The 25,279-nt window shown below is 40.7% G+C and overlaps 1 protein-coding gene and 1 pseudogene across 1 annotated transcript; one reads left to right on the top strand and one right to left on the bottom strand.

The window, feature by feature from the left end:
• Positions 1 to 333: 333 nt before the first annotated feature.
• On the bottom strand, positions 334 to 16,733 carry LOC148046233 (vomeronasal type-2 receptor 26-like). The gene is made up of 5 exons (XM_087714593.1): positions 16,455 to 16,733; positions 15,118 to 15,975; positions 10,069 to 10,296; positions 8,479 to 8,605; positions 334 to 1,235 (listed from the first exon to the last, which is right to left on the bottom strand). The coding sequence occupies exons 1-5, from the start codon at positions 16,731 to 16,733 to the stop codon at positions 334 to 336; spliced, it is 2,394 nt and encodes a 797-aa protein (XP_087570719.1).
• Positions 2,216 to 3,902, top strand: LOC148046234 (uncharacterized; annotated as a pseudogene).
• Positions 16,734 to 25,279: the final 8,546 nt, after the last annotated feature.

Genomic DNA, 25,279 nt, shown 5'->3' with positions numbered 1-25,279 from the left:
ATCCAAAGGACCATACAAAACCTAATAAAATTTCATATTTCTATATTTCAAATCTTGTAGGTTTGGGCACTACATGGATACATCTGATTATATTAATCAAAATTTACATTCAATCATTCACATTAAAATGGATAGGACACATCCATTATTTGATCTTGAAACAGATCTCCTTTTAAATACTTCTTTTTCCTAAATCAAATTTTATGGATAAATGAAGTTAAATCAAGATCAGACAGATTTCTCTTAATTCCATCAAGGAAAATTAATGTACCAACCTCCCCCCCCCCCTAATAACAGTCCACAATAATCTAAAAATATTTCATTACTTTTCAACTACTTTTCTTTCCTTATCAAATGTTCCTTCTTGTTCATCTCAGGTCTCAGTAAAATGATGTAGCATTTGGGGGAAAATATACATCCCAGTAAACCAGCACTGGAGGATAAGATAGAGAAGATCTCCACAGCTACCATGTATTTTCCTTTGGTGCTCAGGTAGGTTGGAACAAACGTCAACCAAACGCTGCAAAACACCAACATGCTGAATGTGATGAACTTGGCCTCATTGAAACTGCTGGGAAGCTTCCTGGCTTGGAAAGCAATGTTAAAGCTGACACTAGCCAGGAAGCCCATGTAACCCAGGACACAGTAAAACATGATCACCGAGCCTTCATTGCATTCCATTATGATTTCTCCCTTCAGCAAGTGCTGATCTGTATCTGGAAAAGGAGGAGAGATACACAACCAAATTGTGCAAATTCCAACCTGGATGAAAGAACCTGAAAGGACAATAGAATTGGACAGTCCTTTTCCTACCCATTTCCTTAATCCAGAGCCTGGTTTGGTTGCCATAAATGCCAGAATCACAGTCATGGTTTTTGCCAATATAGACGAAAGGGCCACTGAGAAGATAATGCCAAAAGTCATTTGCCGGAGAAGGCAGGTCATCTTTTCAGGTCTTCCAATAAAGAGGAAGGAACAGAGAAAGCAAAGAAGAAGGGAGATGAGGAGGATACAAGTGAGGCTCCAGTTATTGGCTCTGACAATTGGAGTTTCTTGATGCCTCCAAAAGATTCCAACCACAAGGATTGTAATCAAAGAGAAAACAGTAGCCAATGTCACAAAGAATATTCCCAAAGGTTCATTATAAGAGAGATAGGTGAATGCTTTGAAAATACATTGGTTTTGGATGTTGTTTGGATATTCATTTTCTGGACATTTCATGCAGGCATCCATATCTGGGGGGAAAAGGAGATATTTTTTTCCAATATAACAACTTTTCTGTTAGTATAAAATATGCATTTATCAACAATTTATATTGATATTAATTATCTTTTTTCTGAAGAGATGATAGCAATTATTTTAAGGCCAAAACATACATCAGTCTCATAACATAATTTTAAACCTGAGGTCCTTTGTTATGGACAGAGATGTTGTTTGAAAAACAAAAGCAAATAAAAGTGCTTTCCATTCACTCTCTGCATTTATACAATGAGAGGGTTAAAAATAGATCCTTAACTGCCATTCCTGTTTGGAAGAGCAATATTTGCAATTTCAGAGACAAATAGGTTTGTATAAATAAATATTATAAATACTTGATGATAATAGATCAATTTGATGTGGTATTTTAAGGAACAGAACAAGAAATTGGATAACCCTATTTTGTCTAAACTATGGAAATCAATCAGAAGAACCAAATTAAATGATTGAATGGATCATAAACTATTTTATTAGATTAAACTATATTTTTACTGGAAAAGACTGTTACTGTTATTGCAGATGTGAAGAGAGTGATGCCTCACAAAGTTATATTTTTCTGACATTGTATATATTAATTTGTCTTTTTATTTGACCATAGGGCAGAATTTAATATTTTCAAATAGTTATATATTTACATATTTTAACTACATTTCCAATAAATAGAAAGTAATCACTGAATTGAATATCCCAACAAATGTCAATTTTTTCCTAATGTGTTCCCCTAATTTACATACATAAATAATACATACATATAGAGGGACTTCTGGTGGCACCCTAGGCTTTGAAAGATGCTTCTGTTGGAACGCCAGCCCTGTGATCACATATAAGCTGCAAGAACAGCATAAATCAGCTGTCTAGCGGCTTGAAAACTTTCCCCTCAGGAAAAAAGGGGGAGGTGAGCAGCTGGGCAAGGGTAGAGCTCGCCTAGACCCTCAGGAGCAATTCTAGGGCTCGAAGGATGAGAGCTCCCCAGCAGCCTGACAAAGCTCCACATCCGGGACATTTCTGCTGTAGCAGAACAAAACGCCGTGACCATCCCTGCAAACAACACTTTAATTTACATTTGAATAAGAAGCAGGCAGAGCAAAGACAGGAGTGATTATAATTGCAAGTACAAACTTTAACTCTGATGCAGTATTACTTCCTTCTGTGAAGATTGAGGGGAACAAAAGGAAAATGAAGATGGTACCTGAAAATTAAAGGGTGGGGTGAAAGTGAAACTTAAAAGGAAGGTACTTGTTATGTGCTTGTTAACGTCGTTAACCTTGTTCTAACCAATGGATTCAATTTTAAAAGAACAAAGAGCTCAAGATTAAAGAAAACAGCATTGGTTTACTAACAAACTATAAAATTTAACAAATTTGGGGATTAAGTGGATTTTTTGGACTCAATAACTTGGCTGCTGGAAAGTGTGATTTGAATATTTGGAAATGGCTTCAAAGTAAACAAAAATAGGTGCTCCTAAGAACGCTGGAAGTTCCCCAGCTCAGCCATCCAAACTGCAGTCTTTTTTACCCCCAGCGGATACACAAACACTGAAACTTGAAGCCCTGCAAGGCGCTTTAAAGGTACAAGCCTCTGTTTTGCAAAAAAAAATTACAATTACTTTTAAAGATGTTTCTGATGAAATGTCTGAAATTAAGGATTTAATCCAAACCCGCAATCAACAAATAAGAGAGAATATTGTGGATGTATTTAAGGACTTGTTTGGTTATGTAACATTGCTGGAGGAAAGGGTGGAAGAATTTAATCAGTCTAATGTGAACTTGGAGAACAAAGTTGATGAGGCTCAAATCAAGATCGAAAAGACAGAGGCAGAAGTTACAATGACACAATACAGAGCGATGGAATTTGCTTTGAGAATAAGAGGCCTGAAAGAAAATAACAAAGAAAATTTGAAAGAGATTTTTGCAGAAGCTTTTGCTCAGTTAATTGGTGAATCAAAGGCAGAATATGATTGGCTGATTGACAAAATCTATTGTGTTAACTCATATAGTGCTAGACAGAGACAACTACCAAGAGATATTGTAATCTATTTTGTCACCAGGAAAACAAGGCATGGAATAATACAAGCAACTCATAAAAACAAGCTACAGGTGGCAGGACAGGAGGTGGCAGTACTGAAGGAAATTCCCCCTAAAATGTTGAGATTCAGAAAGAACTATGTATTCCAAGTTGATGAACTTAGAAATCGCCAGATATAGTATAGATGGGAGGTTCCAGCTGGATTGGTGGTGAATTATTTAGGAGAAAGATATTGTCTTAATTCAGTTTGGAAGGCAAGAGATTTTTACAGTAATGTACTAAGGACTGGATACCTACCATCTCCAGGAGCCAGAAGAAGGAAAGAAGCAGGGGAGGCTAGAAAGGAAGCTATCCAGGTACAAGCCCAAGGAGGTGCCTTGAGTACCCAAGAAGATTTAATGGAACTTTCAGTTGCTGTTCAAACCTTGGAATTATTTGAGGAGACAGAAGGAGTTATGGAACAAAGACAAACTCGAGCAGCAACTAAATGTAAAGAACAAGAATTAAAGATGCAACAAGATCAGACAACAACCCAAGAAACTATAACTACAAATAAAGAAGCTGTGGGGGGAGCCAGACCGAAGAAGAAATTCCAGCAGAATTTCCAAGCAACTCTTTAAAAGGTTCGGGGGGCTAAAGATGACAATTAAACTTTTAACCTGGAACGTTAATGGCTTAAATTCACCACAAAAAAGGGCAAAAATTCACTATTTGAAACAATTCAAAAATGATGTAATTTGTTTGCAAGAAACATATATTAGAACAAATGACCAGAAATATTTGATAAATGCAAAACTGGGAATACACTTTGTGACATCTGCTCCGGAGAAGAAAAATGGCATAGTTAAATATTTAAGGAAAGACATAAAGGCTAAATTAATTGAAGCAGATCCTCAAGGAAGATATATTGCAATTGAATTATTAATAGAAGGTTGAAGGTTTGAAGGTTTGAAGGTTTATTTTATTTATATGCCGCCCTATTCCCTGGGGGACTCAGGGTGGCTAACAAACCCAAGGGGGGGAAGGTAAACACAAAGTAAATACAACAAAGAAAGTACAAGAGAATTTAAAAGACAATCAACAGTCACACGATTCGAGAGCGGAAGGGAACTCATCAACCCCAGGCCTGACGGCACAGCCAGGTTTTAACGGCTTTACGGAAGGCCTGGAGAGAAGCGAGGGTCCGAATCTCTGCGGGGAGCTCGTTCCAAAGGGCCAGAGCAGCCACAGAAAAGGCCCTCCTCCGGGTAGTAGCCAGATGACATTGCCCAGTAGATGGAACCTGGAGGAGGCCTAATCTGTGGGATCTAATGGGCCTTTGGGAGGTAATTGGCAGCAGGCGGTCTCTCAAGTACCCAGGTCCAATACCATGAAGGGCTTTATAAGTGATGACTAGCAACCTGAAGCATATCCGGAGACCTATCGGAAACCAGTGCAGCTCGTGGAGGATAGGTGTAACATGGGTGTACCGAGGTGCATCCACAATCGCTCACGCGGCTGCATTCTGGACGAGCTGAAGTCTCCGAATGCTCTTCAAGGGCTGCCCCATGTAGAGCGCATTAGTCCAGTCTAGAGGTCACAAGGGCATGAGTGACTGTTGCGAGTGCCTCCCAGTTCAGGTAGGGATGCAATTGGTGCACCAGGCGAACCTGGGCAAATGCCCCCCTGGTCACAGCCGACAAATGATGTTCTAAAGTCAGCTGTGGATCCAGGAGGACTCCCAAATTGCGAACCCTGTCTGAGAGGTGTAGAATTTCACACACACCCCAGCCTGAGCGATGGAATACTTAGCCAATTTTTGAAGGAAAGAAAATACTCTTAACAGGAGTGTACGCTCCCAAACAAAAACGAATTTTTTTACAAATTGCTGCATACTAAATTAATACAATGGGATTATAGATCATGTATATTATTAGGTGACTGGAAAGGAGTATTGGATACTATGAAAGACAAGAAGGGACTTTTGCAAAATACTCAAACATGAGCAAGATTGCCTAAATCTTTTTTCGACACGATGGATGATATGGAACTGAGAGATATTTGACATGAACGGAATGTTAAAGAACAAGACTTTACCTTTTTTTCCCGATAGGCACCAATCCTTTTCTAGAATTGACTTTATATTAATTACGAATGATTTTCTTTCCAGGGTGAAGAAGATGAAGATATGCCCGAGAACTCTAACAGATCATAACCCTGGATGGAACTGGAATATGGAGAGGGGTCTAGGAGGTCTTGGAGGTTAAATTAAAATGTATTTAGATATGAGGGAAATGTGATAGAATGTAAAAAATATTAAAAGAATATTTTGTTTTTAACATGCATAAGGGAACACCCATGGAAATGGTTTGGGATGCAAGTAAAGCATATATGAGAGGTTTTCTTATAAATTTGAATAACCTACACAGATGTAGGTGGGGGGAAATGGAGGGAACTAGAAGAGGAGATAAAAAAGAAAGAGCAGGAGCTAATATCTAACCCAGATAATAAGAAGACAAAAGAAGCAATTATTTTACTGGAGGGCAATTTAACATGTTGTTGTCAGACCAGGTAGCAACTAACTTGCCATATGCTAAATACAACACTTTTTGCAATGCAAATAAACCAGGTAGATGGTTAGCATATATGTTAAGGAAAAAACAAAAGTCTCGTACCACAGAGAAAATAGAGTACAAAGGGAAAAATGTGTATCAACAAAATATGATTAAAAAGGCCTTTTTAGCATTTTATACAAGACTGTATGCTGGTAATAAAATACAAGGTATAGCAGCTATAGATAGATATTTGGAAAAGGAGAATATCCCCATAGTTACAGATGAGCAAAGGGAAAGATTAAATCAACCGATAACCGCAGAGGAAATTCTCCTGGTAATTAAGCAGTTAAAAGTTGATAAGACCCCTGGTAGAGATGGATTGACAGCGGTTTACTATAAAAATTTACAACAAGAAATGGTAGAACCTCTTAAGGAACTATTTAGTAAAATACAATTGGGAGGAAGGGTACCACCAACCTGGAGAACAGCCTTTATTTCCCTGATTCCGAAAGAAGTTCAAGATCATAGTCAGCCAAAAAACTATAGGCCTATATCACTACTTAATACAGATTATAATTTTTTTTGCTAAAATACTAGCAAATAGGTTAATGTCAGTTATGCAACAAATGATTTACAATGATCAATCTGGTACAGGGAATTAAGATTAGGCATTATGAATATAGAGTACGAGCATTTGCAGATGATTTGGTTGTAACTTTAACCCAACTGGGCAAATCAGCTATAGGTTTAATGAACATAATTAATCAATATGGTCAAGTATCTGGGTTTAAAATAAATCTAGGGAAAACAAAGATGATAGTTAAAAATATGATTATAAATCAAAAAAAAGAATCAGAAAGAGTAACAGGATGTGAGATAGTAAAAAAGATTAAATATTTAGGAGTTGATATCACAACTTCAAATGGGAAATTATATAAGTATAATTATGAACCATTATGGCACAAAAAACAGACAGAGATGAATAAATGGAAAAAATTACAATTGTCTTGGCTGGGAAGGATACCAGTAGTAAAAATGAACGTTTTGCCTAAGTTTTTATTTCTTTTTCAAATGATACTAATACTCAAAAAAGATGCAAATTTGGAAGAATGACAGAAAGGTATTAATAACTTTGGGCAGGGAAGAGACCTAGAATAAAACTTAAAATAATGCAAGATATACATGAAAGAGAAGGTTTGAAAATGCCCAACTTAAAATTATATTATGAAGCTGTAGTTTTATCAACAATTAGTGATTGGATCAACTTAACAGAGGACAGAATATTGAATATTGAGGGATAGGATTTGGTATGTGGTTGGCATGCTTATTTAGTATACGATAAGAAGGTGGCAGGATTTTTAAAAGCCACATATTTAGGAATGCTCTATTGTGTGTCTGGAAAAAATATCAATATAAATTAAATGATAAGATGCCTATGTGGGTAGTACCCAGATACGTGATAGAGAATATAAGTATAGAACAAAAACAGGGTGCAATTACATATAAAGAGCTTCTTAACATAGAAAGAGGTGTACTACAGTTAAAGCCTTTGAATGTATTAAGAGAGGAAAGGTTAATTCAAATCTGGTTTCAGTATGGACAGTTACAGGCTAGATGGAAAAAAGACCAGAAAATTGGTATCATAGAAAATGAGGAAAATTTGGTAAAACAAATTAGGGACCAGAGTCAAATGCATATAAAAAGGTTGTATAATATATTGATAGAAATAGATTCTGAAACAGAGTTAGTTAAAGATTGTATGATAAAATGGGCACAAAACTTTGAAGAACCAATAGTGATGAAAACATGGGAAAAGATTTGAGTAAGAAATGTAAAATTTACACAAGCTCAAAACCTGAGAGAGAATATTTATAAGATGCTTTATAGATGGCATCTAGATCCCAAAAAGTTAGCTTGTATGTATCCAAATTTACAATCCAAATGTTGGAGCTACGTATTATCATGTATGGTGGACTTGTAAAAAAGTTAAAGCATTTTGGATAAAAGTATGGTGGATTATTCAAAATATTCTAAAAAAGAGGATAAAGTTTACTCCTCAGTTATTCTTGCTAGGTATAATTACAGACTGTACAGTTATAGAGACTAATTTGATTCTGAACTTAATAATGGCAGCAAGATTGTTGTTGGTGCAGTACTGGAAGAAGGAAGACTTGCCTACTATTCAAGAATGGACATTAAAAGTAGTAAATTTAGCAGAGATGGCCAAAATCTCAGCATATTTGAAGGGCCATTCAGATGAGAAATATAAGTTGGAATGAAGAAGATGGATTGATTACATTCAAAATAAATATCGGACTAAGAAATTTCAATTAGCTTATGATTGAAAAAGGAATGTTATAATATGTCTAAATTTAGTTTAGTAAAAGAGGGAGGTAAGATGCTATAGTTAGTTAACTTATGTTAGTGTATGATTGTTAAATGTTTATACCTTGTATTTTGCTCTGGGAAGTTAGGGTGGAGAAAGGGAAAAGGAAGGGGAAATATTTGTAAAATTTATTAAAACCTTTCAATAAAAAAATAATACATACATACATACATACATACATACATACATACATACATACATACATACACACACACACACATCAGAATGGATTTTTGCTGTTCAGCTAGCACACATCCTCACATCTTTTTATCCTACCTATTTCATCGGAGAACTGCCCTTCTGAACATGGCACGCAATCATAGCAACAAAATTTCTCTCCTTCCTTCTTCTTTCTGCAGGAGCCTGGATAGCAGTGGTCATTACACACAGACAGAGGAAGCACCTCAACAATAATAGATATGAGAGAATCAGAAATTAAAATATCTGCATTAATACAAATTTCCCCAAGAAGCTGAAGAAGCAGAAGAAAATGAAAATGCAGAAACTTGAGTTAATAAGAAGGAATTGACGTTGACTTCTTTGGATGTTCTAGCAGAAAAGCTGGAATGGCAGAAAATTATGTTTTCATTGGACATGTGTTTGGATTACTCCTAATGGATTCATTAGTTAATTTTTTTTCTGAAGATGAGCAAATGCAATAAAGGGTCTTTGCAGGCAGAATGTTTAAAACAAGAAAATGGCAGCACAAATAAACACAGGCATAAAATCACAATGGGGTGTTGGATTTCAGTCATAAGATGTTATACTTGGAAGTCAGGATACTATGTGAAAAATTCCATTTTGCAGCCATATTTAAACTGATGGCAACGTGAATCTGCTTCTTCTTGTTGTGCCATATGCATCATCAGATATTGGCGATCATCTTGGCGATCCTATTATGGTCAACAGCCACACAAAAACATTCTACTGAGTTTTGTCCAAAACAGTTCCTTAGATTTTGAAGCCATGATGTTCTTCTTCTGCCTGGACTTCGTCTGCCTTCCATTTTTCCTTGGAGGATTAAGTGAAATATGCCGTATTTTTCCGGGTTGGGCATCAGATGTCCAAAATATTCTAATTTCCATGTTTTTTTTTTGGTTTTGATTATTTCCCTTGACTTTCACAGGTGGCTTATCACCTCCGCATTTCTGATATTATCAACCCAGCCATCTTTAAATCCACATTTCAAATGCTTCTAGTCTCTTCAAATGGCTTTCTGTCAGACACCAACTCTCTACTCCGTAGAGTGAGACAGAAAAGGTGTAACATTTGACAAGCCTGATTTTCAATCTTAGGCTTATGTCGTTACTGACAAAGACCTTTTTCATTTTGTCATGTCCCAGCTTTCATGCATATCTGAACTAATGTAGGTGACCTTTTCAACTTTTTCTAGTGAATCACATGATTAATTCAATTGTGTATTCAATAAAGAAATTAATTCTGCTAAATGGTTGTGGGTTGTTGTTTTTTTGCTGGAAACTAACTAAAATTCTGCAAATCATGGTTATGTAACCATGGAACACTGCAACTGTTCATAAATCTGAGCAAGTGGCATGTGCCTGAAATGTAATGACATGACAATAAGCAAGTCAGCAATCTCTGCTTCAATGCCAGCTCATAGTGTAACAGGCTTTTTTTCCCCAGAGGTGATTAAATGAACAGACTATTAGCAGTTACATTGGCAATTTTTGTTTCAAGCACAATCAGAGCCATTTGCCGTATAGCCCCCCCCCCACCATGAACATATCAATACTCAAGTTTGTATATACAAAAATGTTACACCTCATCATCTTGATAGATTCCAAAAGTTAGAAAAATCATGTATTGACAATTGCTTTATTTTTGTTGTTAGTTGAGAATTCTCACCTGGTTAAAGCTTCTGTGCCATACAATTTGATTTTCATTAAGGGCTAATTCTTTCCCTGGTGGAGCCCGAGGTTCCAATGTTCCAACTTTGACTCGAGAAAATGAATTATTGGGGAAAGTAATCCAGTTTGCAACATCAAAACCTGTAATCAGTTCTCTGTTTTCATCAAATGTAATAGTGTCTCCCATACTGTTATTGAATATGATGCTTTGCAAGTAAGAATTAAGCTGCATTTTTTTAAAAAAAATGAAAGAAATTAACAAGTCTTTGAAATCATAACTACATAATATTTTTTCAAGCTGAACTCCCCTACATTGAATAACACAAACGAGGATTGAGGGTATCTTCAAGTCAATGTTGAACTGCTGTCTCGACCAGACTTGGCAAGATGTACAGAATTGGTTTGCCATTGCATCCTTTCTATGACTGAGAGTGAGTGGCTGGCCTAAGGTCACCAGGAGGCTTTGTGCCTAAACATGAGTAGAATGAAAGAGAATTTACATGTCCCAGGATAATGTTGCAAGATCTAATTTGTGTCAGTTACCAGGACCAGAAATTTTGTCTTCCGAGCTTTCAGACTCGTGGTAGAGCTCATCTTCAGAGAACTTTTCTCTAGAGGACTCTGGCTCCAGCACAAATCTGAAAGCTCAGAAGACAAAACCTTTGGTCATGATGGCTGACCCAGATTGGGTCCTGCAAAAGTTACACCTCCCAGTCCAATGGTTTAACCACTACAACAAAATGATCATCATCATAGATCTTCCATATTTTACAAAATGGAACATGTATGAAGACAAGCAGTCTCTCTCTTTCAGACTAACTGTTAACTATTAACTTGTTTCAACCACTGTTATAGAATATAACAGTATATTATGATATCTAATAGGGAGGAACATGAGGGAACTTAACTCAATTCAATTCAATTCAATTTATTAGATTTATAGGTCGCCCAATCCCGGAGGACTCTGGGCAGCTTACACAGAACAAGAAAAGAAAAACAAACAAAATAAAATAAAAATAAAGATTTAAAAATTCTCCAACACACATACGTTCAGAGTGGGACATAATACATAATAAGGTCAACAGCCCCAGGCCTGCCGGAACAGCCAGGTTTTAACAGCTTTTCTGAAGGCCATGAGGGTGGGTAAGGTCTGGACCTCTGGGGGTAGCTGATTTCACAGGGTCGGAGCAGCCACAGAGAAGGCCCTCCTCCGAGGCCCCGCCAGCCGACACTGTCCAGCTGACGGCGTCCTAAGGAGGCCCACCCTGTGGGATCTTATCGGCCATTGGGAGATATGCGGCAGTAGGCGGTCTCACAAATACACTGGTCCTGAGCCATGTAGGGCTTTAAAGGTAATGACCAACACCTTGAATTCCGTTCGGAGACCAATTGGCAGCCAGTGCAGCTCGTGGAGGATAGGTGTAATATGGGTGTATCTCGGTACACCCAATATCGCTCGCGCGGCTGCATTCTGGACTAGCTGTAGTCTCCGAATGCTTTTCAGGTGTAGCCCCATGTAGAGCGCATTGCAATAATCCAGCCTTGAGGTGACAAGGGTGTGAGTGACTATTTGAAGTGCACCCCGATCCAAGTAGGGCCGCAATTGATGCACCAGGCGAACCTGGGCAAAGCCCCCCCCTGGTCACAGCTGACAAGTGGTGTTCCAGTGTCAGCTGTGGATCCAGGAGGATCCCCAAATTGCGGGCCCTCTCTGAGGGGTATAAGTTTTCACCCCCCAGGATCAAGGATGGACTGTCTGAACTGTCCTTCGGGGGCAGCATCCACAGCCACTTGGTCTTGTCAGGATTGAGCATGAGTTTGTTTACCCCCATCCAGATCCTGACAGCTTCCAGGCATTGGCACATCATGTCCGCCACTATACTGAGCTGGCACGGGGCAGATAGATACAGTTGTGTATCATCTGCATATTGATGGTACTTTATCCTGTGCCGTCGTATGATCTCACCCAGCGGTTTCATGTAGATGTTAAATAGGAGGGGGGACAGGGCCGAACCCTGCAGCACCCCACAATTGAGGGGCCTAGGGGTCGACCTCTGTCCCCCAACCAATACCAACTGTGACCTACCAGAGAGGTAAGAGGAGAACCACCATAGAACAGTGCCTTTCACTCCCACCTCCTCCAGACGTCGCAGAAGGATACCAGGGTCGATGGTATCAAAAGCCACTAAGAGGTCAAGAAGCACCAGGTTAGAGAAGTGCCCTCTATCCCTAGCCCACCAGAGATCATCGGTCAGAGTGACCAAAGTGGTTTCTGTGCTGTACCCAGGCCTGAAACCAGACTGAAAGGAATCCAGATAATCCGCTTCATTCAAGGTCCATTGGAGCTGAAGCGCCACCACCTTCTCAACAACCTTCCCCAAAAAAGGGAGGTTGGAGACCGGACAATAGTTTTTCAGGATGGCTGGATCCAGGGAAGGCTTCTTGAGGAGGGACCACACCACCGCTTCCTTTAATGGTTGCGGGAAAGACCCCTCCTGCAAAGAAGCATTGGTGATCGCCTGGAGCCAGCTGCATGTCACCTCCCTGCTGGTCGAAACCAACCAGGAGGGGCATGGGTCCAGTAAACAGGTGGAGGTGCTCATCGCGCCCATGGCCTTGTCCACTTCCTCAGGGGTGACAAAATCGAACTCATCCCAGGAAAACCAACTTGGACTTGCCCTCGGCACCTCAGCTGGTATTGCCCAAACGGAGTCTAGGTCTGTCCAAAACTGAGTGATTTTGTCCAACAGAAACTGAACAAATTCCTCAGCTCTTCCCTGCAGGGGTTCCCCCACCCCCTCACCTTTCAGGAGGGAGTGGGTCACCCTGCAGGGTGGCTGGGAGAGATTCTGCGGATGCTATAAGAGCGGAAAAATAAGTGCATTTTATCGCCTGTATCGCCACTAAATAAGTCCTAATAAAGGCTCTTAGTAGTGTTCAATCAGATTCAGAGTTACTAGACTTCCAACGTCACTCTAGGCATCTCTTTTGGCGCTTCATCTCCCGGAGTTCCTCGGTGAACCAAGGTGCCCTCCTGGATCCACTGCCACGGAGAGGCTTCATGGCGCAATCCGACATAGTGCCTCAGTCACCGCAGCATTCCAAGCAGTGACTAAGGATTCGGTCAGGTTGCGGGCATTGGAATCAGGTATCTCTCCAAGCTCCCTTTGAAATCCCATAGGGTCCATCAGGCGCCTGGGGCGGAACCACTTAATTGGCTCCACCTCCCTGCAGTGGGGGAGAAGTGTCCTGAAATCAAGCCTCAGCGGGAGTGATCTGACCATGACAAGGGTGAGATCTCTATTCCCCTTAATTCCAGATCACGTCTCCACTGCGCCGAGAGAAATACAAGGTCGAGTGTGTGTCCCGCTCTATGAGTTGGGCCCTGAACTATTTGGGTCAAGACCATGGTTGTCATGGAGACCATGAACTCCTGCACTCCTTCAGAGTGTTCGCCAAGAGACTGTAAATTAAAATCCTCCAGCACCGTTAGTCTGGGGAACTCCACCGCCAACCTGGCTACTGACTCCAGCAGCACAGGCAGGGCTGTTGTGATGCAGCTGGGAGATAGGTACATCAAGAACAAGCCCACTTGAACCCCTAGGTCCAACTTCAAGAGAAGGGACTCACACCCCACAATCTCTGGGGCAGGGATCCTGCGAGGAACTAATGACTCCCGGACAACCATTGCTACTCCCCCACCCCTTTATTGGTGTCGTGGTTGGTGAAGCACCCAAAACCCATCTGGGCACATTTCTGAGAGGGGGACTTCTCCCTCTTGGCCCAGCCAGGTTTCAGTTATGCATGCCAGGTCTGCTCCCTCATCTAATATCAAGTCCCGGACGAGGGGAGCCTTATTCACAACAGACCTGGCATTTAGCAACAGCAACCTGAGAGCAGGGCCCTGAACTCCTCTGCCATCAGGTTCTTGAGGTGAACCTGAAGGGCCGGAATAAGGAATCGCTGTAATGTAGCGAATCCTTCTTCCCCAGTAATGGCTAGCCCTATGGCTCCTGTCATATATGCCACTCCTGGTCATGACCGAAATGCTCCAACCCTCTTCCCCACCCGTAGACCTCCCCCTCTCCCATGGCCCCCGGCAGGCCACACACAGCATTCACTCTAGGGCGAGGGGCAGATCCGGGCCCCCATCCACTTCTGCTTCTGCACTCAGTGGAGGGGGCTCCAGGTCGCACTCCCAATCCCATCACTTTCACTCAACAGGCATTCCACACAAACACACCCCACGATAATCGTTAAAATACAAAACAGCAATAAAAATCATTAACTAATTAATTTAAAAGTGGGCGCATTCATTCTCATAATCGTACTTTCATACACTCAACACACAAGTTAAAATGCAGATTCTTAGGTCAGCGCAAATTTGGGGGGAGGAAAACTCCTCACTCTTCCCCCACGCAGTCTGGGAAAAGGTGGTAAAGTCTGAGGGGACTGGAAAGGCTGGTGCTGGTTGAAAGGAGCAAGTTCCCCAGTCTCTTCAACCCTGTCCTCCCGGGGCGACAAGGAAAGAAGGGCCCACGCTGATCGAAACGTCCAGTGACAATGGTGTCCAAAGCCAACGCCACAGTGAAGAAAGAAGAGGAGGGAGGGAGGGGGAGCTGCATCCAAGATGGAATGGCGGTGGCAGAAAGGCCAGCCACCAAGCCCCAGGTCACACCAACACAGGCTTCTCCAGGTGTCTCCATGGCTCAACGGGTAGCAGGGCAGGAAAAGCAGCATGACCCAGCGCCCCCCCCCCCCCGAAGCAGCAATGATTGGCTTAATTAAAAAAACATGCTTTTTTGGGGCTGCATAGAATATGAATCCATTCCAGAAAGGACACTTAAATAGAGTATCTCAAATTACATGACACAGTGGCCAGTCTTCATTGACACAGTTGGATCATCTACATCAGAGGCTTCCAACCCTCAAACCATGACCCAGAATTCATTGGAGTAAGAGTGCTATGTAACATCATTATCAGTAGCATCACAAAATGACGCAATTAAACAAGCAATTTTTGCGCATTAGAAACAAAATAAAATACCTGCCAAGGTTTTAAATTCTGAACTATTAATTGTTCTATTCCTATTGCATTTCTACATCTGGACCTGGACTTGAGTAATGCATGGAAAGAATGTACCATAGCAAACACTGCATTATAAATGTTGTAACTGTGACCACTCATGCTCATTTCAAATAATATGCTTGGCAGATTCTCTAAATTCTCATTCCCAGTACATAATAGTTTTCTATTTTCATTTAAACTAGAAGTGTGTAATGGGCAGTCAAATGCCTGCTCCCAAAAATTCTGAATGAAATGGTCTTCTTTTGCCCAATATGGTCTTACAGTGTGAAGAAATTCTTGGAATCCAGGGGGCTCTTTTGAGCGAACTGTGAATGATAGGGCACCATGAAAACTCTGTATGTCCCAAAGTCTCTGAATGGACAGTGATTCAAAATTCCAATGGGAAGTAACAATCCACACTTTACCCAAAGGTGGCCATGAAAAAACAGATGCTACAAAGATGATAATTCTCAGACTTTCCATGGCTGGTGTTAGGGCATAGATTAAAAACACTTTGACTTTATCATCCATAAAGAGTTGACCATATCTTAACTCCACTGAAATCAAATGTATATATTCATCTATGTAAGCCTTCTGTGGTGTTCTAAATATGAAAGCATAACAAATGTTGGTTTGGGAAAGCAATGGTTCAATTTTCTGCAAAAACATGTCTCCATAATCATCATCCATAGCCAAGATCCCAATCCAATTCCATCCAAAATGCTGAAGTAATCGAATAACCCCAGTGTACTCATGCATTTCATTTGGGACCATCTGGTACAAGAATGGAAATACATTTTTGTCTCCATATACTGAAGAAAATGTTCCATAGGCAAGCTGAAAGTCAATAGAGCACAAATAATCCAGGCAATTACATTAGAATGTAATTGGAATTCATTTTCATCATAGCTAAGGCAGACAGTCAGCACTGAAATGTTGGTGGAAATTAAGCAGTCAGTTCATATATATGCAGCATTGTATGAGTTAAACATTATCTTTTTCTCACCACGTATGAACTGAATTTGAACACACTGAAAAGTCTTCAGGTTTGCCTGGATTTGTAAGTTCTGGAGTGGCCCAACCACTTTGAAATTCAATACCAACAGTTATTTGCTAAACTTCAATATCAGTGTGAAATTACGAACAGCTTCTAAATACTTAATCATCCCTATAGTTCATTCATACTTATATTAACTCTATGTGCAATGCAGTGTTCTAGATTTTCCCCTGTGAAAATCACCTCTGCAATGTGGCATAAATGTGTTATAAGAATGAAAGACAATTGGGATTTCTAGGGATCCATCTCAAGTATTTACCTGTGGAATTTTGTAGTTGGTGAGAACTGTGGCCATGATGAATGAGGTCTCGATCAAGCGTCCACCAATAGCAGCAATAAATGTTTTCTTTAAATCACAGGTAAAGTTGGGGACAAATTTCTGCTGTGTAGAAAGAAAGCTCAGGGTTGCTTTATAAGTAATCCTTGCAGGGAAACAGTTGTTAACAATGTGGAAACCTAATGTGATGTTTGGTAAGACCTCAGTGTTCCTGTTGATCTCCTTGATAGCAAACACCAAAGCAAGGATATGCTGATACATCTTTGGCAGAGAACTGCAATAAAAATTGTCAATTTAGAATAGAATAGAACAGAATAGAACAGAACAGAACAGAACAGAACAGAACAGAACAGAACAGAACAGAACAGAACAGAATAGAATAGAATAGTTCTGTCAGGAAATTTCTCCTTAATTCTAGGTAGCTTCTCTCCTTGATTAGTTTCCATCCATTGCTTCTTGTCCTCACTTAGGTTCTTTGGAGAATAGCTTGACTCCCTCTTATTTGGGGCAGCCCTTTATATATTGGAACACTGCTATCATGTCTCCCCTAGCCCTTCTTTTCATCAGACTAAATATACTCAGTTCCAGCAACCATTCTTTATAAGTTTTAGTCTCTAGTCCCCTAATCATTGTTGTTGTTCTTCAAGCTATTGGTGTTGAAACTCAGCAGTAATAAGTGAAAGAAATCCTGAAAACTGAAATGAGCACACTCTTTAAAAAAAGGTTACTATGCATTGCAAGTGTTCAGGGAAAAATATAATGTCACTTCAGAAGGGTGACTGAAGTAACTGCAAGAAAGCAACACTTGTTCCTACCTTGAGGTGACAGAACAATTTCTCCAAACAAAGAAAGTTTTCTTTTATTTTATTTCCTCCCAAACTTTATTTTTGGAAAGAAACAATTTACAGCTTATAGACAGGAAATGTGCTTTCAATTGATTTCTAAATGCTATGCTTCCTAAATAACATGTAGCCTTGTTAAAGAATCATCTTTCCCATCAGATCTGGTACAATCAATGTGTTTTGCACATAACGAAGAATAGGAGCACAAGGAGCAACATTGCTAGCATTCTCATTCTATTGTTGGCAACACCAGCCAGATCATAGAAAAAGTCAGAGAAGTAGCGCAAGACCTGAAGTTCTGGAGAGACGTGGTCCATAGAATCACCAAGAATGAACACAATTGAATGGATATCATATTATCCATTCAAGGCGCTGCCACAAAAAAGAAGGGGTCAACCTATTCTCCAAAGCACCAAAGAAAACAGGATAAGAAAAAAAAGGACACAAATCATAGAGAGAACCACACTAGAATTAAGGAAAAAAATCTTGATAGCTGCAACAGTTCATCAGTGGATGCTCCATCACAGCTTACTCCATCAGTTGGGATGCTCCAAAACTGGAGGTTTTTAAGAAGAAATTGGACGACCATTTGTCTTAAATGCTATGGCATAGAAGGGACATCAAGGTCCCTTTCCTCTCTCTTATTCTGTTATCCTCAAAATCATTGTTGACCATTCCCATCCAAGAAAACACAGATTTTCCTATACATAATATTTTCCTAAGGCCACTAAGATAATTAACACAATAGTGAAATGTTTTCTCCAAACAGATTATTCCTTTTTCACCATGAGTTTTCAGTGAAAGAAAAGTGAGATGATTTTCATCATTGACTTTGAACTAAAATTCTGCATAGGTTACCATATCTGAGACTTAATAAAACTTCTATGTGTTTACTTTCCCTTCCATGATATCTCCACATGGTAAAAATACATTTGGTCATCAGAAGTAATCTAATCAGCACACAGAAAGAGTGTAGCTACTCTGTCTTACTCCCATCAAGGTAATACTACAATATTACATGAGGATTGGAATACGAAGGCTTCAAATGCCACTTCTCTACAACTATTCACCAAATGATATTTTGAAGATAGATAGAAGCACTGCCATTATTCACCTGACCTTCTGACTAATTATCATAAAATATTACAAATGCCTTATGAATAACAAAGTGAACATCAGAAGAATCATATATGGACTTTGTGCAGTGTATGAAGGCACATGGAGTTTTCTACTCAGTGGCCAACTTCTTACACTTAAAAAAGCGAGAAAACTGATTAATAGCAAATTTCTCATGACATTGTGGGTATGAAAAGTCTTATAATCCTGCTGCCTAACTCTTTTTCACCCAATTATTTTGCACTTACTGGTCTGAAGAGAAGAAAAAAATAGAATTCCTTACATCACTTCATTGATCAATGTGTGAGAAGGATCTTCTGTGAAGGAGGGGCTGTTGTGCCAAAAGAAGGCTTGAGACACAATTGCCCCAAAAATAATATTTCCTGGCTGAGCAAATTGATGGGCTATAGGAAGAGGGTCATCAGGTATGCTACAATTGATAGCATAAGTTTTGCATGTGATACAGAACAGGAACACAAGAAATGTCAGTGCCATCCATTCCATCCTAATGTTGATAATTTCCATCCAGAAAAAGATGGATGATAGAGAAAACAGAAAAATATCCAATCACTACACCATTACACTGCAGTGAATTTTTTTTCATTATCCTTATATATTGTTTATAGTCTCTAAGACTGTTCCCTCAGTACTAAAAAAAACTTAAATTAATGATTATGTATATAATTGAAAAACTACATTTAGATCTTCATTTCCTTTGAAAACTAAAAGTAGGACAATTTTTCCTCATTGTGTTTACATTAGGTTAATATAATTCTTCATGGACAACCAGGTCTAAAAGTCAATAAATCTCCCATTCATTCAGGTTTATTCTATGATCTCTCCACATGGTAAAAATAAATTCCTTTATCTAAAGGTGATCTGAGAATCAGTGCAAAGGAAGAAAATTTCTCAGTTTATATCTTACAAAGTATATCCCCCCATTTATGAACATTAGAAGAAGAAATAGGGAGAGGCAGAGGAAAAAAGAGGGAAGAAATACAGAAACTATTGAGAATGAATTAGAGACAAAATAGCTTGGAATATGAAATGAGGATTACAATAGAAATGCTTCAAATGATAGCTCTCTACACACTATTTAAGAAATTATATTTTGAAGACAGGCAAAAGCAGTCTCAATAGGCTGACTTTCTAAAAGTTAAGTCGAATAAGGAACCTATAGTTTGGACCATTGGGGAAATAATAAAGACCCCCTCCAATTCTCAATATTTTGCCCATCTCTCCTGAGAAAAGTGCTTCAAGCGTGTACTTAATTACTGTAAGGAGGAGGCGATGGGTAATAGGAAGAAATGAGAAGAAGAATACAATCCTAGTAAACAGTTTGACAGTGTTGTGGGAATTAGTTGTTGAACAGAGTGATGGCCTTCAGGAAAAAAACTGTCCTTGTGTCTAGTTGTTCTGGTGTTCAGTGTCCTATAGCCAGGGATGGGTTCCAAAAATTTCAGCAATAGGTTCTTTGCTCAGTTGCTGGGTGGCCATGGCCATGGTGGGTGTGGCCTAGTTGGCTTCCTGCTCTATGGTTTTTGCCCCTCCATCCCAGGTTCCTGAGGCTTTCCTTGAGTCTCTGGTCTTGTAGAAAATGACAGAACACAAGCCGGCCCTTTAGAGAAGGAAAAGTTTATTTGCACAGGTTCAAAGCATAGAGTAAATGGCCTGAACCCCAAGTGGGATTCAGGGACTTCCTTATATAGTGGTGATGACACATCCTCCCCATCTTGCCATCAACCATCTCTTAGTTTTGGAAACACCTCTCAGGAGTTGTCCTTGGGTTACAGAGATATAGTTTCTATAGAATGTCATAATACATGGGTCACCCAACGGACAGCACATCTAGTCTTTTGAGGAACTAACAATATATGTCTAATATACAAATTAACAGATAAGCAGGTGGATGGGCTAAAATAGATTCCTTGCCTCAGCATATTTTGGATACAGACATCAGCCTTCTGCTGATACTATAACTCATTTCTAACTATGCTATATCCTAAAAGCAAGCTAAGCAGTTTATTTTTTGAGAAGTTCAAGCTCAATATCATGGAGCCTTAGTATGGTTCAGGCTTGAGGCCTACCTTTTGGTTTAGCCTGCCATCTTACTGGGAGGACAAAAACTGCTTCCCCCAGGCTCTGGAGGAGGCACGCCAGGTGTCAAAAACAGGCCCGTTTCTAGTCTGCCAAAGCTTCCATGAAGGCAGTTTTCCCCCTCCCTGAGCTTCTGGATAGGCTCTGCACTTTTCTCTCATCCAAAATGGGCCACATGGAGACTCCTGGGAGGGGAGGGTTGAGCAGGGCCAGCCAGGGGTGGGATTTGGAGGTTCTCTGAACCAGCCATAATGTTAACTACAGGTTTTTCAAAATCCGGCCAAACCCATAAAAGCCCACCCCGGCCTATAGTATCGTTTTGAGGGTAGAAATTGAAACAACTAAGGTCCAGGATGTGAGGGGTCTGAAGATATTTTCACAGCTCTCTTTTTGACTCATGCAGTATACAGGTCCACAATGGAAGGCAGGTTGGTAGTAATTGTTTTTTCTGCAATTCGAAATATAGTTGAAGTCTGTCTTGTTTGGTTTCAGAGGCAAACCAAACAGTTATCGAGGTGCAGATGACATACTCAATAATTCCTCTATAGAACTGATTCAGAAACTTCTTGGGCAGTTTGAGCTTTTGGAGTTGGCACAGAAAGAACATTCTGTGTTGTGCTTTTTTGATGACGTTTCTGAGATGTCCATTTTGGCTCCTGAGATATGATAGAACCTAGAAACTGAAGGTCTCTATTTTTGATACTGTGATGTCAATTACTTTAAGAGGTGGCAGTATAGGAAAATCTACCACCATTTCTATGGTTTTGAGTGTGTTTAGTTCAAGATTGTTCTGGTCACACCACAAGCCTGGTTATTCAACCTCCCATTTGAATGCAGATACATCGTTATCTCAAACTAGACCAATCATTGCTGTATCATCTGCAAACTTCAGTACTTTCACAGAGGGATCTTTTGAGGTGCCATCATTGGTATATATCAAGATTCTGAAACCTTAAACACTCAATGAGCTATTTGTACCTGTTTCCCATAGAAAACAAAACAACGGGAGGCACAAAACTGGGTGGGCATGGCCAACTCGATGTCCCTATCTCCCACTGAGTCACATGACAGGTTTTATGATTATCTATGTTTTCTTTTCTATGGGAAATAGGTATCTTTCTCTCTCTCCTTCCCCTCTCCCTCTCCCCATCTCTCTTTCTCCTTCTTTCTCCCTATCCCATCTATCTCTTTCTCCCTCTCTCTACATTTCCCTCTCCCTCCCTCTCATTTCTTTCTTTTTCACTGCCTCTCCCTCTCTCTCATCTCTTTCTCCCTCACCCTCCCTTCATCTCATCACTTTCTCTTTCACAACCTCCCTCCCCGAATTTCTTTTCTCCCTCTTTGTCTCTCACTCACTCACTCACTCACACTCTCTCTCTCTCCTTATCTTGCCCATCTTCCTCTTCTGTCTGTATCTCTCTCTATCCTCTCCCTCTACTCCCTTTCTCTCTGTGTGTCTCTCTCTCCCTCTGTATCTTTCTTTCCCACTCTCCATATCTTCCCCTCTCCCCCCCCCATGTATCATTCTGTGTATCACTCTGGTGTGTCTCTCTATAAATATCTCTTCCCCCCCCCCTTCTTCTCCTCTCGCAACTCCCTGGCTGGCTGTGTTGGGGCCGGAGGGTACACACATGTGGCAAAATCTTCTTCAAGCACACCAAAGCTATGAGCGGGGTGGCCAGCTGCTCCTTAAGGACCAAAATGTCACAGCTTCTCCCCTACACTCTGGGTATCACTCTGTCTCTCTTCCTCCCTCTCTCTCTCTCTCTCTCTATCTATCTATCTATCTATCTCTATCTATCTATCTATCTATCTATCTCTATCTATCTCTATCTATGCCTATGCCTACGCCTACGCCTACACACACACACACACACACACACACACATATATATGCTCCATCTAAAAGTGGCAGAAAGCAAAGGCTGCCTTATGCACAACTGTGACACTCCTGCACTAAAGCTCCAATGACTCTCCTCCTTCCTCTCATTCTCCTCTCATGATCCTCTTCTTTTTGGAAATATGGGCTGGGTGAGAAACGATTGCCAGCCACAGTGGAGATTTCCTTTCAGGTGACCCTCCTCCTTCTCCTCTTGCAAATCCCTGGCAGGCTATGGTGGGGCAGGAGGTTGTTTACTTGCCAAGAGATCCTCCTTAAGTGAACGGTCGCCCACCCCACCTGCCCCGTCCATACCATTGCTGCACTTTGACATTCACTTAAGGAGATCTCCCTGTGTGTCCAGACCTTTTTGGTCCTGTGACACCCAGCCATGGGATCACGAGTGGAGAAGCAGGGGGGGAGGGTCACCCAGAGGGAAGCCTCTGCTGTGGCTGGCAATCATTCCTCACCCAGACAGAATTTCCAAAAAGAAGAAATAAAATAATTAGAGAAGCACCCCAAGGAGAGCTTGCTGGCTTGGCTCACAAACAGCGTTCCCAGAAAGAAGATACACCGAGACAGAGAGAGAGCACAAGAGAGAGAGACAGAGAGACAGAGAAAGGGAGACAGAGAGAGACAAAGAGAGACAGAGACAGAGAGAAAGATAGAAAGAGGGGAAGATTGGGTAATGAGTGGGCATTTTGGGGGAGGGCTTTCTCCGAGCCTGACCCCCAGGGTAGGAATGCAAGGTTCAGCAGAGGCAGCTTTGAACCTCTTAAAGCTGTGGCTAGGCAATGCTGGCCCATCTCCCTCTCCTATGTCCCTCCTCCCAGATCCCATTTCCACACAGTCAGCCATTGTGTTAGCAAGGCTGGCGTCAGTTTAAGGTGGATAAATCTTGGGGCAGAGAGCAGGCTGCGCAGTTCCTCAAACAACCGAGGCAAGCCCACCACCAACAATGGCTGGAAGAAGTTCCATAAGAGTCAGGCACCAGAGAATCAGCACCAGCCACTTCTCCATCCCCAGCAATCACCCTTCCATTCTCAGGGCAGGTGAGGGAGGGAGCGAAGGAAGATGAATGGGGCCAGGAATCTGCAACAGTGGGACCAAAGACTTGTGTGCAGATCCAGAGCCATGGGTTGCAGACACCCAGTATATAGAGGGAAGAGGTGGAACTAGCACATATCGGGGGGGGGGGGACTCCTGTGCTAATTGTGCAGATATCTGATGTGATTTTGCCTAGCTTCAACTGCTGCTTCTTCTCTGTTAGGAAGCTTACGATCCATTTACAAGTGTGGTTTCGTTAGGTTTTCATTACGTTTCATTTTATTTATATGCCGCCCTATTCCCAGCGGGACTCAGGGCGGCTCACAAACCCAAGAGGGGAAGGGAAACACAAGAACTACAAATAGAAGCATTTAAAATAACCAACAGACACACAATCGAGAGGGGAAGGGAACACATCAACCCCAGGCCTGCTGACACAGCCAGGTTTTAACGGCTTTTCGGAGGGCCTGGAGAGAGGTGAGGGTCCAAATCTCTGTGGGGAGTTCATTCCAAAGGGCCGGCGCTGCCATAGAGAAGGCCCTCCCCCGGGTAGTAGCCAGATGGCATTGGCTGGTAGACGGAACCCAGAGGAGGCCAACCCTGTGTGATCTAATGGGTCTTTGGGAGGTAATTGGCAGCAGGTGGTCTCTCAAGTACCCAGGTCCAATACCATGAAGGTCTTTTAAGTGACGACTAGCACATTGAAGCGTATCTGGAGACCAATCGGTAACCAGTGCAGCTCGCGGAGGATAGGTGTAACGTGGGTGTACCGAGGTGCACCCACAATCGCTCGCGCGGCTGCATTCTGGATGAGCTGAAGTCTCTAAATGCTCTTCAAGGGCTGCCCCATGTAGAGCGATAGTCAGATACAGCTAGCTGATTTAGTTTAGTTAGAATAATATCTGAAATGATGGTATTGAATGCTGAGGTGGTGTACAAAGAGGATTCTTGCATAGGACTTTGGAGATTCAAGATATTGTAGGATGTAGTGCAGGGCTGTATTAACAGTATCATTTGTCAGTCTATTTGCTTGGTGGACAACTTGCAAAGGGGCTAATGGTGGATCTGTGATAGTTTTTAGCTGGAATAGCACTAGCCTTTCAAAATGTTTCATCACTGCAGATGTTAGAACAACAGGCCGAAAGTCATTCAGTTTTAAACATCAAAGCATAATCCCACAATTTGTTTATTCATTCTTCCCAGGTTGGCATCATACATCCTTTTGGTAGGAAGCATACAATGTAGCACTTATCCTAATCTTGAAGTAGTCAAGATTATTTTGAAGGGATGTATGATTTAGTTAAAATTAATATCTGTGCTTGGACCGAAAATTTATTTCAAAATTTGCATATTACATGGCAAACAGGGCAATGGTCTTCCAATTAAAATATACTCAAAGAAGATATCTGGCCAAATAAACTATCCCATTAATGAACCACTAGCAAAAACATAAAATGTAAACATGCTTCAGAATAAACCTTTCCTTTAATATCCAAAGGGCAATACACAAACCTAATAAAATTTCATATTTCTATATTTCAAATCTTGTAGGTTTGGGCACTACATGGATACATCTGATTATGTTAATCAAAATTTACATTCAATCATCCACATTAAACTGGATAGGAAACATCCATTATTTGATCTTGAAACAGATCTCCTTTTAAATACTTCTTTTTCCTAAATCAAATTTTATGGATAAATGAAGTTAAATCAAGATCAGACAGATTTCTCTTAATTCCATCAAGGAAAATTAATGTACCAACCTCCCCCCCCCCCCATAAAAACAGTCCACAATAATCTAAAAATATTTCATTACTTTGCAA

Source organism: Thamnophis sirtalis, unplaced genomic scaffold (assembly GCF_051295495.1).
Source record: "Thamnophis sirtalis isolate CommonGarterSnake01/CBP01778 unplaced genomic scaffold, rThaSir2_p1.2 scaffold_4, whole genome shotgun sequence".
NCBI lineage: Eukaryota > Metazoa > Chordata > Lepidosauria > Squamata > Natricidae > Thamnophis > Thamnophis sirtalis.
Note: the sequence above shows the minus strand (reverse complement) of the source record. Positions and strands in the feature narration are given on the sequence as shown.

Bases quoted from the DNA above. Each gene is read 5' to 3' on its own strand.
- LOC148046233 (XM_087714593.1), bottom strand. From the start codon at position 16,733: ATGTATCAGCATATCCTTGCTTTGGTGTTTGCTATCAAGGAGATCAAC. The intron at 15,976-16,454 runs GTAAATACTTGA...ATTGACTTTCAG, and splicing joins CCAACTACAAAATTCCACAG to CTTGCCTATGGAACATTTTC. The intron at 10,297-15,117 runs GTATTTTATTTT...AAAAAAATGCAG, and splicing joins AGAATTTAAAACCTTGGCAG to CTTAATTCTTACTTGCAAAG.